This window comes from Malus domestica, chromosome 02 (genome assembly GCF_042453785.1).
Source record: "Malus domestica chromosome 02, GDT2T_hap1".
NCBI lineage: Eukaryota > Viridiplantae > Streptophyta > Magnoliopsida > Rosales > Rosaceae > Malus > Malus domestica.
The window spans coordinates 35949539-35966333 of NC_091662.1; the positions used below are offsets into that span (position 1 = coordinate 35949539).

Consider the following 16795-nt stretch of genomic DNA (forward strand, 5'->3'; position numbering starts at 1 on the left):
GGAGGGCCACCTTAACATGAAAGTCCTGCAAAAATGTGGAAGTTTTGGTTGGTCGAGTGCTACGACGGAGTGGAGGGGGTGGATCTGGTGATGGAGTGGTTGGAGGTGGGGAAGAGTGTAGGGTAGGTGAAGGTGTTGATAAGGTATCTGGTGGTGGAGTTGTAGAGGGTAAAGGAGATGAGGGTGGTGTGATGTCGGCAAGTGTGGGAGATGTGGTGTTTATGTCTGCTGGTGCAAGGCTTGAATGCGACTCAATGGGAGAGGTCGAGTCAAACGGGACAGGTGTAGTGTTTGATGGAGACGGGGCAACAGAAGTGTTACAATGTTGGAATGGAAAATGATCTTCAAAAAATACGACATCCCTAGAAACAAAAGTCTTATTGTGTTTTATATCAAACAATTTATAACCCTTTTGACCATAAGGATACCCAAGAAAAATGCATTGGATTGCACGAGGGTCGAATTTAGAGGGCCTTTGGGCATGTGTAGAAGCAAAACACAAGCTACCGAAAACCTTCAAATGAGAATAGTTAGGTGCTTTGTGAAACAGTTTTTCGTAGGGTGTTTTACCTTGGAGAAGTGGAGTGGGTGTTCTATTGATGAGGTAGGCTGAGGTTAGGATTGCATCTCCCCAAAAATGTTTTGGCAGACAAGCTTGAAAGAGCAAAGCCCGAGCAACATTGAGCAAGTGCCGGTGTTTACGTTCGGCAACACCATTTTGTTATGGTGTGTTGACGCAACTAGATTGATGTATGATGCCTTTGAGAGCATAAAATTGCTCAAGTTTAAACTCAGGGCCATTGTCACTTCGTATGATTTGAACTCTGGTATTGAATTGAGTCTCAATCATTTGAATGAATTTGACTAAAATGTCTTTTGTGTCAGATTTATGTTTCATCAAATGAACCCAAGTGCTTCTAGTGTAGTCATCTACGATGGTAAGGAAATACTTGGCACCTGAAATAGAAGCAACTTGATAACCATCCCAAATATCAATATGCAATAATTCAAAACATGATTTGGTAGAAATAGAGCTCAAAGGAAAGGGTGATCGTGTTTGTTTGGCCAATGGGCAAATTGAACATTTTTCCAAATCACAAGCTTTATTGTTAAAGAAAGGTAATAACGAAGTGGCTTTATGAGATGGGTGTCCTAGGCGTTGGTGCCAAAGCTTTGGTGCGATGGTTTGAATATTGTTGCATGTTCCTTTCATTGATGAGTCGAGGTAGTAGAGTCCCTCCCTTTCAGTTCCCATCCCAATCATCTTCCCCGAGCGAAGGTCCTGAATGACACAAAATTGGGTGAAGAAAATTGTGACATATAAGGAATCATAGGCTAGTTTACTGATGGATATTAAATTTAATTTAAAGAACGGCACACATAGGACATTGTCAAGGATAAGATTATGAGAGAAAACAACTTGTCCAATGTGAGTGACTTTGGCAACGGAACCATTTGGCAGTTCAACTATATGATTTTCAACAGCTCGTGAGTGTGTAAAGAGACTAGGGCTGCAAACTATGTGATCCGTGGCACCACTGTCCAGGATCCAAATACTTTCGGTTCCTTTACAGGAAAAAGATAAGGCTTTACCTGAAAGTTCTTCATGACTAGAAGGATTACCGACTTGATTGGCAAATGATGATTTGTTCTTGTTCAACATTTGAAGGATTTGCTTGCAATCCTCCTGAGAGAACGGGAAATTGGGCAACATCTCTTGCTTGTTACTTTGTGAAACTTGATTCCCTTTTGAAGAAAAACGACGACTGCTTTCCGTTTCTGTGGCTGCTTTCCGTTTTCGACAGAAATCGAAGGTGTGACCTTTCCATCCACAAAAAGTGCACTTGAGATATGCACGACAATTTTTGGTGATGTGATTGGTTCTATTGCACTTTCCACGTCGCATCTCTTTGTCTTCCGATGTAGGTTCTTGCGACAAATTCTTCACTGCAAAGACAACAGCCTCTGGTTGTGTACTCTTCCCATTGGAAACCTCTGCCTGGCATTCATGTCGAAGGACCAACGCATATGCCTTGTTCACCGTAGGCAGTGGTTCGAGAAGAAGGGTATTGCTTCGAACCGTAGCATACGATTCGTTCAATCCCATAAGGAACTTCATGGTTTTTTGAGTTTCAACATATGAGTTCATCTCATTCTTTGTTCCACAACTGCATGCTGGAATGGAACACAAAGTATCACGTTCATCCGTAAACTTTTAAGTTTAGTGAAGTAAGAACTTACACTCATATTGCTTTGGACACAATCATGGATCTCGTTCTCAACATGGAACAGCTGAACTATATTCACATGTGAGAACCTCTCCTGCAGATCGGTCCGCATTTGTCGAGCATCCTTGTAGTTGATGACATTCCCTGAAATCTCCTTTGACATGGAGCCTAGTAGCCATGTCTTGACCAAGTTGTTGCAGCGATTCCATTGTTGCAGCTCCTCAGAATTGTCCTCACTTGGTTTGTTGATTGTCCCATCAACAAAACCAAGTTTGTTCTTGACCGTTAATGCCATACTCATGGATTGAACCCATGTGCTGTAGTTGTCTTCCACCAATGGTTGTGGTACGAGGATTGCACCAGGTTGGTTCGAGTGGTGGAGATAGAGTGGGTGGTTGGGATTTTCCCATTTTGAATGAGAAGCCATGCCTGGAATGGTTGACCTCGTGACTGCCTTAGAGCTTGTGTTTTGTGGTTTTCCCAGATCACAGCTCGGATACCATATTGATTTTCAATGTGTATTGATTGATTCTAACAATTACAAGATGAAACTTATATATAGGGAAAGAAAGAGGACATAAGCCTAACTTGCTTAACTTGCCTAACACTTGCCTAACTTGCCTAACCTGCCTAACTTACACAAAGAAAGTTGACTAGCCTAACTTCACTAGTCATCCAATACCATTGTTCCAACATGTTTATTTCATGCATTTTAACAATTAAAAAAATTATCCACACTTATGTGCCCATCTAATTATTTTATGACACATGAAATATTTAGATTAAATACCAGTTACTTCGAAATTCTCCCTGTAACCAGGCCTGCCAGCGCATCCTATCCTGGGACACTCTGATACTTCTGATCTTCTTCTTTAAAACCCCGACCACCCAGCGTCACTCCCATTACCCGCGTCACAGTCAAGAGACAATCACTGGCCCCCGCGCAATGGAGCGTCAACTCCTTTATCCCACTAACCTGCGCGTCTCGACCTCAACCTCCTTAACCGGCGCCACATATTGGACGACGTTCTACTCTGAACACACCCACAAACCAAACCCAACAATCCGCTGCCTCCGTTTATCGAAACGGAGCTCCGACCCGTCTCTGACGAAGGAGCAGAAGAATCTGTCTCAACTCCTCCGAACGGACGCCGCCGTGAGAAACATTGAGAGGAAAGCCAACTCCAAGAAGTACAACAACCTTTGGCCCAAGGCCGTTTTGGAGGCTCTGGACGAGGCTATTGCAGCCAATCTCTGGGAAACTGCTCTCAAGGTCTGTTGGAACTTTCTCTCCTGTTTTTTATTTTTTTTGGTTTCTGAGAATTTCGGAAATGGGTTTTGTTTTGTTTTTTTTTTTTTTTTCCTGAGAATTTTGGATTTTGGGTTGTTTGTTTTGTTCTAAAAATAATGATATTGTAAGTTTGAAACTATTGAACTTTAATTATAAAATGAAAAGCTGACAGCTTTAGTTGAGTGGGGATAGGATTACTTGTTGCCTCAGAAGAAAGTAGTGATCTTTGGTTTTGTGGGAATTTATTGTTTTGTCAATTGAGGCTTCTGGGTCTGTTAGATGTTCTGTTTTCTCAATTCTGTTAGTAAATAAGTGAAACTTGATGAGAAGTAAGCTTATAGCTGCAATTTTGCTCATTTTCATTAGTTATATGAGCAAACGGTTCAATTCTAAACTCCTCTGGACGTCTAAAACTAAATACTTCTTCACAAGAATTTTCAGTTCTAGTTATAGCATCTTGGTTTGCAATCTTAAATACACTGGATTACTTTGAGTCTTCGTTTCTCCCTTTTGTTCAACTTTTGAGTTGTTTTTAATCCAAAACCAACGGTTCATTTCTTTAGATTTTTGGTCTACTTCGTAAGCAGCACTGGTATGAGCCGAGATGCCAAACGTACACCAAGCTGCTGATGATGCTTGGCAAGTGCAGGCAACCTGAGCAGGCCAGCTTGCTTTTTGAGCTCATGTTGAGTGATGGGCTCAAACCTACTGTTGATGTCTACACAGCTCTTGTTAGTGTTTATGGCAAAAGTGGCCTCCTTGACAAGGCATTCTCTACCGTTGATGATATGAAGTCAGTTTCTGACTGCAAACCAGACGTATATACATATTCTATTCTTATTAATTCCTGCACCAAGTTCAATCGTCCTGACCTGATTGAACGCGTTCTTGCTGAGATGTCGTACCTGGGGATTGGATGCAACACAGTCATATACAATACCCTAATTGATGGATATGGTAAGGCTGAAATGTTTGAACTGATGGAGGAAACGTTGACAAATATGATTGAAAGTGGCAGCTGCCTTCCTGATGTTTTCACTTTCAATTCTTTTCTCAGTGCTTATGGGAATTGTGGGCAGATAGAGAGGATGGAGAAGTGGTATGATGAATTTCAGCTGATGGGAATAAGGCCAGACCCTAAGACATTCAATATCCTGATTAAATCATACGGGAAGGCAAGAATGTACGAAAAGATGAGATCTGTTATGGAATTTATGAAGAAAAGGTTTTTCACCCCAACTATTGTTACTTATAATATTGTAATTGAGGTATTCGGTAAAGCTGGAAATATTGAGAAGATGGACGAATACTTCCGAAGAATGAAGCATCAAGGAATGAAGCCCAACTCTATCACCTATTGTTCTCTTGTTAGTGCGTATAGCAAAGCTGGGAGTATAAGTAAAGTTGATTCCATTTTGAGGCAAGTAGAGAATTCGGATGTCATGTTAGATACACCTTTTTTCAACTGTATTATTAGTGCTTATTGTCGCACTGGTGACCTAAGAAAGGTAAGCGAACTGTTTTTAGCAATGAAAGAGAAAAAATGTGTGCCTGATCATATCACATTTGCTACCATGATCCAAGCCTACAATGAACGAGGCATGAATGAGGCTGCTCAAGACTTGAAAAATAGGATGATTACCACCAAGGAAAATTCAGGTACATTAAAATCACTTCCCCTTCTCTATGACTTTTTTCTGCTTTGCCTTTCTAATTTTGTGTTGAGCTACGTATGAAGTTACTCTGTTTCTAGTCAATCATCACATGAGTTACATGTTAAAATAATAAAGAAATCTATCTAGAGAGGTGAGGGAGTTTGAAGGGTTTTCCGTTGAAATTTGAGTGGTGTTGACTCAACCTCGACTCATTTGTTGGGTTTCTTGGGGATTTTATATACTTAGGTTTAATTAAAACTTAGCAACCTGACTTTAATTTATCCATGTGCTTGACAATGAGCAACTCTCTTTCATCCCATAAAAACCCCCTAACCTCAACTAATGTGGGATACTATTCCAGATCTTCGTCTGATGCCCAGAGACGTGACCACTGTGCTCACTAGTTTTCTTCTGAAAGGACTAAATTTATCTCTGCTTTTATCGTTTTACTATAGCTTAGTTTAATGAAATAATTTCCTATATTAATTACAAAATGCACTTCATAAACCATTGTGTTTTGTAGGCACAAGGTTGATTGGATGCTAGTACGCTCATCTTAATGAAGAGCTATCTTCAAATATAAACAATTTGAACTTGGAGGATGGTCAAAACTCAGACAAAGTAATGATAGCCTGTGTCCACCTACGTAGCAGGTGACGTAACATATACTCCTGCTCAATCTTAATATTTGTAAATTCACATTCATGTTGCATCTACTTTATTGGTAATCACTGCTGAATATTCGCATTGAAAGAAAATGTTAAATAAATGTTAATGGGTGATATTGTGGTTAAGGGCTTGAGTCAATGTCCTTGGGAAGGCATATCACATGATAATCCTTTCAATCCTATCTTTGTTTAGCGGTAGGGATTGGGGGTAAAGATTAGGTTTTAGAAAGATTTGGAGGTTATGGTGCTTTCTTCTTTACATCATTTACATGAAAATGTGTCTTTACTATTGATTGACTATATCGAATAGAACTTATTGGAAGATTTGAGTCATCCCATGTATTTTGTGCGAGTCATTCTTCACCAAATTAATTAATGAATCAACTCCTCCCCTTTTTTATCCTCTTCGGATGATTTGGAAAGCAAAAGAACCATATGAGGCACAGATTTTTGGATAGATTTTGGCTCATGGTAGAGTTAATACTTGTAACATTGCTGAAGAAGGAAAGATTAATGAAAGTCTATCTCTATATTGGTGCATTGTGTGCAGAATGGGAGGTGAGAGTATAGACTTTGGTTTCTGCCAAAATAGAGTTAATTTCTTGATATTAGATGATTATTTCTCATTACAAGATGAACATATATATAGGGAAAGAAAGAAGACATAGGACCTAACTTTGCCTAACTTGCCTAACTTGCCTAACTTACCTAACTTGCCTAATTTACATAAAGAAAGTTGACTAGCCTAACTTCACTAGCCATCTAATACTCATGGCTGCTTTTAGTTGACACTCCCCCTCAAGTTGGTGCGTAAATATCTCGAATGCCCAACTTGCTGAGTGAAAGATGGAAAATCCTACTTGACACTGCCTTTGTTAAAATATCTGCTATCTGGTCATCACTCTTCACATAAGGCAAGTTAATGGTACCATCAACCAACCTTTCCTTGATAAAGTGCCTATCCACTTCAACATGTTTAGTACGATCATGTTGAACTGGATTATGAGCAATGCTAATGGCAGCTTTGTTATCACAATAAAGTTTTGATGGCTTTGCAGAATTAAAACCTAATTCTCTCAACAAAGTCCTGAGCCATAACAATTCTTGCACACCATGTGCCATACCTCTAAATTCAGCTTCGGCACTGGATCTAGCCACTACATGTTGCTTCTTACTGCGCCAAGTAACTAGATTTCCTCCAACAAATGTAAAGTATCCAGAAGTCGATCTGCGATCAGTTACTGACCCAGCCCAATCTGCATCAGTGTACCCTTCAACTTCTTGATGTCCATGATTGGAAAACATCAAGCCTTTTCCAGGGGCAGACTTCAAATACCTGAGAATGCGTTGTACAGCATCCATGTGGGCTTCACTTGGCCTGTGCATAAATTGACTCACTACACTTACAGCATAGGCTATGTCAGATCGTGTATGAGACAAATAAATCAACCTCCCAACTAATCTTTGGTACCTTTCCTTGTTAGCCGGAACTTGATCATGATAGTCTCCCAATCTATGGTTTTGCTCAATTGGTGTGTCTGCAGGTTTACAAGCTAACATCCCAGTCTCAGTTAATAAGTCTATAACATATTTCTTTTGAGAAAGAAAAATGCCATGCTTTGATCTTGCAACTTCAATACCCAAGAAATATTTCAGAGTACCCAAGTCCTTCATTTCAAATTCCTTGGCTAGATACTTTTGAAGTTTTTGAATTTCCTCGACATCATTACCTGTAACCACCATATCATCCACATAAACAATTAAGGCTGTAAGTTTACCTCTATCATGCTTAAGAAATAAGGTATGGTCAGCTTGAGTTTGCTTGAACCCATAACTTCTCATTGATTGAGCGAACCTGCCAAACCATGCCCTTGGTGATTGTTTCAATCCATACAAGGACTTTCTTAACCTGCATACTTTGCCAATATCGCAAGTGGTAGTGAATCCTGGAGGAAGATCCATGTATACCTCTTCATCCAAGTCTCCATGTAAAAATGCATTTTTTACATCAAACTGTCGTAGAGGCCACCCTAGATTTGCTGCCAATGACATAAGAACCCTGATAGTGTTGATCTTTGCTACCGGAGCAAATGTCTCCTGATAATCAATGCCATAGGTTTGAGTATAACCTTTGGCTACCAGTCTAGCCTTGTACCTCTCCACTGAACCATCAGCTTTATGCTTCACTGTGAACACCCATCTACACCCAACAGGTTTCTTGCCTTCAGGAAGTGCAACCAGTTCCCAAGTGGAGTTTTTTCGAAGCGCTTCCATCTCTTCAATCATAGCCTTTTTCCATTTTGGATCTTTAAGAGCATCCTGTAACTTATTAGGAACTGAGACTGATGACAATTGGTTTGCAAAAGATATATAAGAGTCTGACAAGCGATGAGATGAAACAAAATTAGATATAGGATATTGAATACCCTTTGTAGAAGACTGACCATGACGAACATGGGGTATCCCTCGATTTTCTCGAATAGGATAACGAGAACCCTGAGACTCACGATGTGGTTCATTTGAATCATTTGGATCATCACTTAATGAAATCTCATGATTGGACTCATCAAATATAGTAGGCTGAAGAGAGGGAGAATGAGTGGTTACCTCAGGATAATTCGTACGAGTAGCAGCTGATTGGTCAGAGAGTTGGTCTATGTGGGGAGGGTGGTCTATCTCATCATCCCTTTTTTCTTTATCTCCCTTTTTTCTTGTCCTCTCATACACCTTCAATATTTTTTCACCTTGTGCCTCATCATTAGGCAAATTTGCACCATCACCGACATCAGACAAGTGTTCATCACCAATGTCAAGCGGCAACTTCTCTTCCTCCTTACTCCATATCTCCCCCTGAAGAGAAGTGGCCAAATCTTCTTTTGAAAAAAATGCCTCGTGTTCCCGAAAGGTAACATCCATAGAGACAAAAAATTTCCCAGTTGGAGGATAGTAACATCGATACCCTTTCTAAGTAGCAGAATAGCCAATAAACACACATTTGATGGCTCTAGGATCCAACTTATCCCGATTTTGCATGGGGACGTGAACGTAGCAGACACAACCAAACACTTTTGGAGGAATATGAAGGAGTGAAGGAAGAGAATGATATTGGGAAAGGGTTTGGATAGGTGTTTGAAATTGGAGAACATGTGATGGCATGCGATTGATAAGAAAAACAGCTGTGTGAATGACATCGCCCCAAAAACGTTTAGGAACGTGCATAGCAGAACATAAAGAGCGAGCCACATCCAAGAGATGACGATTTTTACGTTCTGCTATACCGTTCTGTTGAGGAGTATGTGGACAAGATGTTTGATGAATGATACCGTGTTGTTGAAAAAATGTTCCAAGTCCATAATTCAAATATTCTTTCCCATTATCAGATCGAACGACTTGAATTTTAGCATGAAATTGGGTTTGAATCATTTGATGAAAGATTGGGAAAATAGACATAACCTCACTCTTGTTTTTTAGTAAGTATACCCAAGAAACTCGAGTGCAGTCATCAATGAAAGAAACAAAGTATTTAGCACCAGTATAAGTAGGAATATGAAATGGTCCCCAAACATCAGAATGAATAAGAGAGAAATGAACATTACTTTTATGGGAACTTAAAGGAAATGAGACACGATGATTTTTAGAAAGAATGCAAGTTTCACAATGGAAATCAGAAACCTTGACTTTAGAAAATAAAGAAGGGAATAGATATTGCAGGTACTGAAAGGAAGGGTGTCCCAATCTTTTGTGCCATAACCAAATTTTTTCAGAAGCTTCAAATTGTTTGGCCTCCACTTGACAACTGTAACTTGTCTTCTCACAATCTGGTGGTAAGTCCAAGTAGTATAGACCTCCCCTCTCTCTACCATGACCAATCAATGCTTTCGTTCGAATATCCTGAAACCAACAGTGGGTAGGAGAAAAGATGGCAAGACAGTTTAGTTGATTTGTAAGTTTACCAATGGAAAACAAATTGTGAGAAAGTTTAGGAACATGTAAAACAGATGAGAGAGATAAGCCTGGTGTTAATGAGATGGAGCCTGCTCCAAGCACTGGAGTAGAAATACCATTAGCAACTTTAACGGTATTTAAAGGTGGAGTAGTGTGAGAAACAAACCATGTAGAGTTATTGGTCATGTGGTCAGAAGCCCCTGAATCAATGATCCAAGGTTTATTGGGAGGAACAATTGTAGTGTTCAAGGCAAAACCAAAGTTACCTGCATCGACTAAGGAAGTAGAAGCAGTAGTTGGAGAAACTAAGTGAGCAGATTGATCCACCCGAGGTATGGAAGGCGTTGGTGTCAGGTGTGCTTATGATCCACCAATGACTTTCTTTTGATTTTCCTTCTTTTGAACCCACCAATCAGGATATCCATGCAGCTTGAAACAAGTGTCTCTAGTATGCTTATCCTTGTCACAATAAGTACACTTCCTTGTATCAGTAGTTTTGGATCCACCTAATCGAGAATTGGAGACTCCACGGGGAAATCGAGACAGATCAGCTACTATGGCGGATCCCTCCACTTGTGGGCCAACCAACATAATGGTTTGCCTACTTGCTTCAGCATTCACAAGAGCATAAGCAGCACGAACAGAAGGCAGAGTTGTTTGAGTCAAAACTTGACTGCGAACATGATCTAAATGAGGGTCAAGACCAGCCAGAAAATCATACAATCTTTCTTCCGAAATTTCTGTCTCTCGGGTAGCAATATCATTAGCGCACTTCAATTTTCCAGGACGCAAGAAATCAATTTCTTGCCATATTTGCTGAAGTTTACCATAATATGCAGATAAAGGTTCTCCATTCTGGCGAGTCGCCAGTGCTTGACGGCGAAGTTCGTATAACTTTGATGCATCTTTTTCAATTGAGTAAGTTTGGGTAACAGCATCCCAAACATCTTTTGCAGTAGAGAGTCGGAGAAAAATGGCCCGTACATCTCTGGTCATGGAGTTGAGTAACCAAGATTGAACCATGACATTCTCTTCCTCCCATATAGCATACAATGCATCAGCTTCTGCTGGTGCCATTTTTGTTCCACTGACATAAGACCATTTACCTCTGCCAGTGATGTAGATGAGGACACTTTGGGACCATGAGGAATAGTTGGACCCATCCAACTTGTCTGGGGTGATATGTAGAGACATATCACTTTGAGTAACAGTAGCTGAAACAGTGGTCTTGGAGTCACCCATTATTACTGCCTCAGAGGTTATGGGTAAATTTGTTGGGTGATTCCAACGGGTATGGTTTATGGGGTATTGGGTAGTATATTTTTCCAACGGGTATGGCTTATGGGGTATTGGGTAGTATATTTTTTTGTGGAAAGATTTCTGGGTTTTGCAGAGATACTGCAAATGGGAAGAATATGGGAAAAGATGCAGCGGAATATGTATGGTTAACAAGCTGGATATGGGTAATAATGTTGGTAGATATGGCCAAATGAAAAAAGAGTAAGATTGGGTTGGTATGAAAGTAGAAGACCTGCAGAATAGCAGGTCTTATTGGGTAGATGGCAGTAGTGCCAGTAAGTGAATAAGAATAGAAACTCTGTTTGGATCAGAATGGCTCTGATACCATGCCAAAATAGAGTTAATTTCTTGATATTAGATGATTATTTCTCATTACAAGATGAACATATATATAGGGAAAGAAAGAAGACATAGGACCTAACTTTGCCTAACTTGCCTAACTTGCCTAACTTACCTAACTTGCCTAATTTACATAAAGAAAGTTGACTAGCCTAACTTCACTAGCCATCCAATACTCATGGCTGCTTTTAGTTGACAGTTTCTTCGTTCGCCTACCACTCTCAACGCTTTGGTACAAACTGTTTTTGGAAGCTCTAATGTGATGTGGGAAAAGAGGACAAGGAACGTGGAAGAGTTGTGTAATGACTATTGTATGAGTAATACGAATGTTACAAAACAAAAGGGTTATGAAAACTGTATAGGGGTGGGGAAGTGGAGGGATTATGCGATAGAGTTCGCTTTGGGGCATCGTTGTGGGCTTAATTATCATCAGAAATGTACAATATTTTCTTATACACGTTGATTAGTTGTTTTGCATTTTTAGTTGACATTCTTTTGGACAGTGTTTTGAAATTCATAGTTGTTAGGTGGTTGTATGTGAATAGAAAATGGGAATGTGGCATGTCGTTCCGAGGGGATGAGCTAAAAAAGATAGCTCAAAGCTACAAAGCAGAACTAACTTGCCAATGGCATACAAAAAGCTGTTAAGAGAGAAGCCCACGGAAGGGTTAAAGCGTTCAAGATGCATGACCTTGTACTCGAACTTGCCCTTTCAATTTGGAAAGCTGAGAAATTGTGTTAAAAACACAATGGGGAAGAAGCAGTTAAACAATATGCTTCTACCATGGCTGCTCCTTTTTCATCAAATCATTATATGTTTGTGCCTCATGTTTCAAAAGATCATCGATCATCGAATCGTGTTACTAATGGATCTTCGATGTTAATAAAGCTTTCCCAATTGTGAATTGCCAAATGAAATAGTCAAAGTGAATAAATTAGAAAGAGACGGAGCTTGCAAGTTAACTCTAAACCATTCCTCTCGACTGACTGGGTGCGGTGGTCATAGAGATGAATGCTTGGAGTTGAAGCAACTGCCTCGTGAAGTCGAACATCTTACATGTCTTGAAAAATTGCACTTTTTATGGATCCATGTTAGTCACAAAATTGGAGCAAAATTTTGATCTCATTGAAAGGTTTTCAAGTGGTTGGTTTGGTTTAATTGTGAATGTTTGGTTTGGCTTATTATCCAACGGAATCCATGGATCGACAGAATCTGTGATCAAGTCGCTGATGCTGCTGCTTACAAGGAAAATATTTCTTATATAATGTGGTTCAGGATTGTGTTGGAGATCAAGTGAACTAAAAACAACACCCCGAAGCCAACACCATACAAGCAAACTAAAGCAAGCACAGGCCAAAAGAGAGGCACATTGTCTAATATCCTAATGGATAGGGTATTGGGCTTCTATTCATGCATCCCATGTTCGAAACTCTTCGTTCCACTAAATATTGTACTAGTTTCGAACTCTTCCCCTCCCCTTAACAATAGTAAACTCTTCTTTTTCTTAAAGAAAAAAAAAAGAAAGAGATCAAACAGCATACCAAAGCAAAGCATCAATCCAACCAGGTACAACATTGTTCTAAAATGCCTGCCTAGGGCCGTCTAGGCCCACCCAGGAGCTAGGCGGTTGATCACCGGCCCGATTAATCCTTAAGTGTTTAAAAATTAAGAAAGATCGCCTAGACCTACCTAGGCTCCCGCCTACCTTGCCTAGGCATTTGCCTAAGTCGCGACTCTCACTTAAGCAGAAAATAGATAGCTTTCATTTTGTATTTTATTTTTTTCAATAAATTGTAAAAAACTTGAATGAACACTCATTATATGTTTGTTCCTCGTGTTTCAATATGTTCTAATATTTTATAATCCATACGTTATTCTATTTGGCAATTTATGTATCCTATACAATGATGTTGATGTATTTTGTTATGTATAAATAGATATTTACATACATATATACACACAAGGATATATTATATAATAAATAAATTAAAATTAAAAAAGAAAAGCCAAGGCCGCCACCTAGGCACTACTTAGACGCCTAGGCGTTGGGCCCCTACCAGCCGCCCAAACCTTGGTAACACGCATCCAAGACGGGGCTTTCTCTGGTGAACAATGAAACAAAAAACACAGTTGGATCAATTGGTCAAACGGGATCTAAAAGTTTGTTTTTGTTTCATTAACGTGCAAGTTAGCTGTGTTTTGAATAACTTTTGCATCCAAGGCCAGCACAAGCAAAGGGCTTCCCACTTAGAAATAAGAACAATCAAGTATTAATATTCTAAGACCAGCACAAGCAAACCAAACCCAAATACAGTATCCATCCGCCAGCCATCAGTCACTACGGACGGGGCAGGTGAGCTTACTCAAAGACATATATACAGACTACAGACTGCTGAAACTAGAAGAAAATCCCAAGACCAGACAATCCAACAGCATCCTCGCCATCAGCAAGATTACGGGCTGCGAGGAACTCGGTTGAGAAGGGGGTGGCCTTCTGCAATGAATTTGCTTAAATCCGGGCAGTCCTCGTCCTCGTGGTCACAAAATTTGCCACAAAGAAGACAGCACATCATATCAGCATACCTCAGCCCCCGGCCATCCAATATTCTGTAGCCCTTGCCAACCTCAGTTACATTGTCTGGTATACGTTTCAGGTAGGGGCATTTATCACTCCAGTGGCCAAACACATTGCAAACTTCGCAAGGGTGTTTGAATTGGAATCTGAAAGGTTTCTCAGCTGTGAATGCCCTGCTCATTTTCTTCTCTTCTGGTTTTGGTTTTGGAGTAGTAGTATTCTCCTCGTCAAGTTGGACTTTAGCCAGATTCTCTTCAACAGCCTTTTCATTTTTGAGTTGAGAGGAGGGGCCATCTGTGTGTTTGAGGAAATGTGGAGATACATTAATTAATAATACAAATTGCACAGTGCATATATAAGCTAAGTAAGCAAGCCATCTGAATTCCGGTCGGGCCCTTAATTACTTTGTATTCTCGATCTCATTGAATCATCAAATAATTACAACTACTGGTTCATGATCAATTAAGTTCTACTCTGTTTGGGTTCATTTGTTAGGAGGATATCTCATTGAATCATCAAATACCTACCACTAGTGCTTCATGCTCAATTACGTTCTACTCTGTCTCTGGGTTAATTTGTTAGGAAGATAACAAAGCCAGCCATATGCATGCCATTGCCACCTGCGTGTGTGTGCGTGTGTGTGTGTGTAAATTGCTACCGGCCTTCTTTCTACCATTGTGGTTAAGTGTGCAAGCACAAGTCCTCGATGTTGTGGGTTCGTGTGTGTGTGCGTGTGTGTAAATAACTACCGGCCTTCTTCCTACCATTGTGGTTAAGCGTGGAAGCACAAGTCCTCAATGTTGTGGGTTCGTGCATGTGTGTGTGTGTAAATAGCTCCCGGCCTTCTTCCTACCATTGTGGTTTAAGGGTGCAAGCACAAATCCTCAATGTCGTGGGTTCGAAGGCTGGTATCCTCAATGGAATTATATGTATAAATAGCTAACTGAGAATAATAGATAGTCCCCTACGCATGAAATTTGTTGAGAATTAATTCTACACAAGTAGAGTAACTGTGGGAGGGCCAAATCAAACAGATTTGGGACGATACTTGATAGAAAGTTATGCTCAGTTCGCATTATGTAATGAGGCATGGAAAGGAAACAAAATACACATTTTCAGTATAGCCAGGGAATTTTTATGAAGACGAAAAATTGGGCATCATCAAGTACCCTAATTAAGTTCAAGCACAGTAACCCTAAAAACATATATACATCTTAATTAAGCTGCAAATTCGAAATTAGAGATAATCTCTTTCTCCTCACAAACCCTAAGACCATAACAAACATGCAAATCTTCTTCCTCCTCACAAACCCTAAAACCATAGCACACCAAGAGAAGAGGGAGGAGTCCGGATCTCACCTCCTAGCTTCGTCCGTTGGCCTGGAATCTTCTCCTGCCGGGATCCGGATCCTGGTCCGGCTAGGGACTTGGACTTGGCCTTAGCCCTGGCCTTAGCCTTGGCTATCGCCCTTGATCGGGGGTTCATGGTTTTGTTTTGTAAGCGACGAGAGAATTTGGGGCTTCTGCATGGGAAGGCGCTAGAAAGGTGGTTTATATAGTAAATCAAAGTAAGGTGATTACGTCATCAAGCGTATTTCTTTTAGGATTTAGATGGTGCGCGCTAGAGCTCGGGGTTACGGTTTTTTTTCTTTCTCTTCTTCTTAAAGGAGGACATTCTAAATCTCAAAATTCGAAATTGGTTCATCGTTTTGAGTTTTGAAATTTAGAATGTCCGTCAAAAATGGGGTTGATCATTTTGAGTTATGAGTTTTAGAGTGTTCTTTGGAATAGCTTAGAGCTTTGAGTGTAGGGCTTGGGTTTAGAGTTTTTAACCAATACATGAATATAACGTTGTTAATATGATATTGATACTCAACACGAATAGGGATAGGATCAAGAGACAAATACTTTCACTCTTTTTAAGCCTTTTGATTATATGACATCCAATAGTTATTATTTATTCATTAAATGACATGAATGCTTATGTGGATTTTAACTAATATTAAAGATCAAATAAAACTGAAGAAAAAAAAACGTAAAATTTGAAAAATTAAAACTAAAATTAAAAAAGAAAGAAACCCTAGTTGTTCGCAGTTCTCCCCCTTTGCTGATATGCTTTTGCAACTTCATGTCTTGTATGGCAATTACATGAAGTTGAATATATTACCCTTGTTCATGTTATTTCATTTGACCTAATTCCAAACCTTAATTCGGTTCTTTAAAATTACTGCATCTGGGAACTACTAACAGAGTTTCTCAAAAAATCACAGAATATGGAATCTCTCGTCTTAAAACACAAAGATGTAAGATGTATTTTTTCTTATGTTATGTGGTACCAATATCACCTCTATAATATTGTGTATTCCCATTCAATTTGTTCTTTTAAAATTACCGACAGAACGAAGAAAATATTTGATAAGAGCCCGAATACATAAAGGATGAAGTTTGAATCCAAGTCTGAAAAAAAAAAAAACCTTAGTTAATGATTTTTTTATTAGGGTTCAAAGTTTGAATCCAAGTCTTGATCGAAATGAGAATGGGAGAACCAATTTCAATTAAAGTCTTCTTTTTTTTAATTTTAATTTTAATTTTCCAGATTTTATGTTTTTTTTTTTAGTTTTATTTGATCCTTAATATTAATTAAAATCCATATAAGCATCCATGTCATTTAATGAATAAATAAGAACCATTGGATGTCATGTAATCAAAAGACTTAAAAAGAGTGTAAAACTATTTGAAAAAATATTTATCCTTTGATCCTATCCCATACGAATATCATCGTTCATGTTGTTTC

At 39.4% G+C, this 16795-nt stretch overlaps 4 protein-coding genes and 1 long non-coding RNA gene across 7 annotated transcripts; 1 reads left to right on the forward strand and 4 right to left on the reverse strand.

Moving 5' to 3' along the window:
* Positions 1 to 958: 958 nt before the first annotated feature.
* On the reverse strand, positions 959 to 1742 carry LOC139190636 (uncharacterized). The gene is made up of 2 exons (XR_011574977.1): positions 1594 to 1742; positions 959 to 1282 (listed from the first exon to the last, which is right to left on the reverse strand). It is a non-coding gene; the product is annotated as an uncharacterized lncRNA (long non-coding RNA).
* A 403-nt stretch (positions 1743 to 2145) lies between these two features.
* On the reverse strand, positions 2146 to 2655 carry LOC139192097 (uncharacterized). Its single transcript, XM_070813397.1, has one exon. The coding sequence runs from the start codon at positions 2653 to 2655 to the stop codon at positions 2146 to 2148; it is 510 nt and encodes a 169-aa protein (XP_070669498.1).
* A 359-nt stretch (positions 2656 to 3014) lies between these two features.
* LOC103407510 (pentatricopeptide repeat-containing protein At3g53170-like) lies at positions 3015 to 11927 on the forward strand. 3 transcript variants are annotated; one of them, XR_003770392.2, is made up of 4 exons: positions 3015 to 3501; positions 4083 to 5178; positions 5698 to 5827; positions 11625 to 11927. XR_003770392.2 is itself a non-coding variant. In XM_029096605.2 (3 exons), exons 1-3 carry the CDS (start codon positions 3175 to 3177, stop codon positions 5718 to 5720), a joined length of 1446 nt encoding a protein of 481 aa, XP_028952438.1. In that variant the 5' UTR covers positions 3015 to 3174; the 3' UTR covers positions 5721 to 6164. The 3 variants fall into 3 exon arrangements, 1 of the variants encoding a protein (XP_028952438.1); XR_011578559.1 differs by lacking the exon at positions 11625 to 11927 and adding an exon at positions 6393 to 6424; XM_029096605.2 differs by lacking the exon at positions 11625 to 11927 and having other exon boundaries at positions 5698 to 6164.
* Positions 10148 to 11029, reverse strand: LOC139192098 (uncharacterized). Its single transcript, XM_070813402.1, has one exon. The coding sequence runs from the start codon at positions 11027 to 11029 to the stop codon at positions 10148 to 10150; it is 882 nt and encodes a 293-aa protein (XP_070669503.1).
* A 1746-nt stretch (positions 11928 to 13673) lies between the features above and the next one.
* Positions 13674 to 15539, reverse strand: LOC139193966 (uncharacterized). The gene is made up of 2 exons (XM_070817911.1): positions 15361 to 15539; positions 13674 to 14295 (listed from the first exon to the last, which is right to left on the reverse strand). The coding sequence occupies exons 1-2, from the start codon at positions 15485 to 15487 to the stop codon at positions 13880 to 13882; spliced, it is 543 nt and encodes a 180-aa protein (XP_070674012.1). The 5' UTR covers positions 15488 to 15539; the 3' UTR covers positions 13674 to 13879.
* Between the last annotated feature and the right edge of the window lie 1256 nt (positions 15540 to 16795).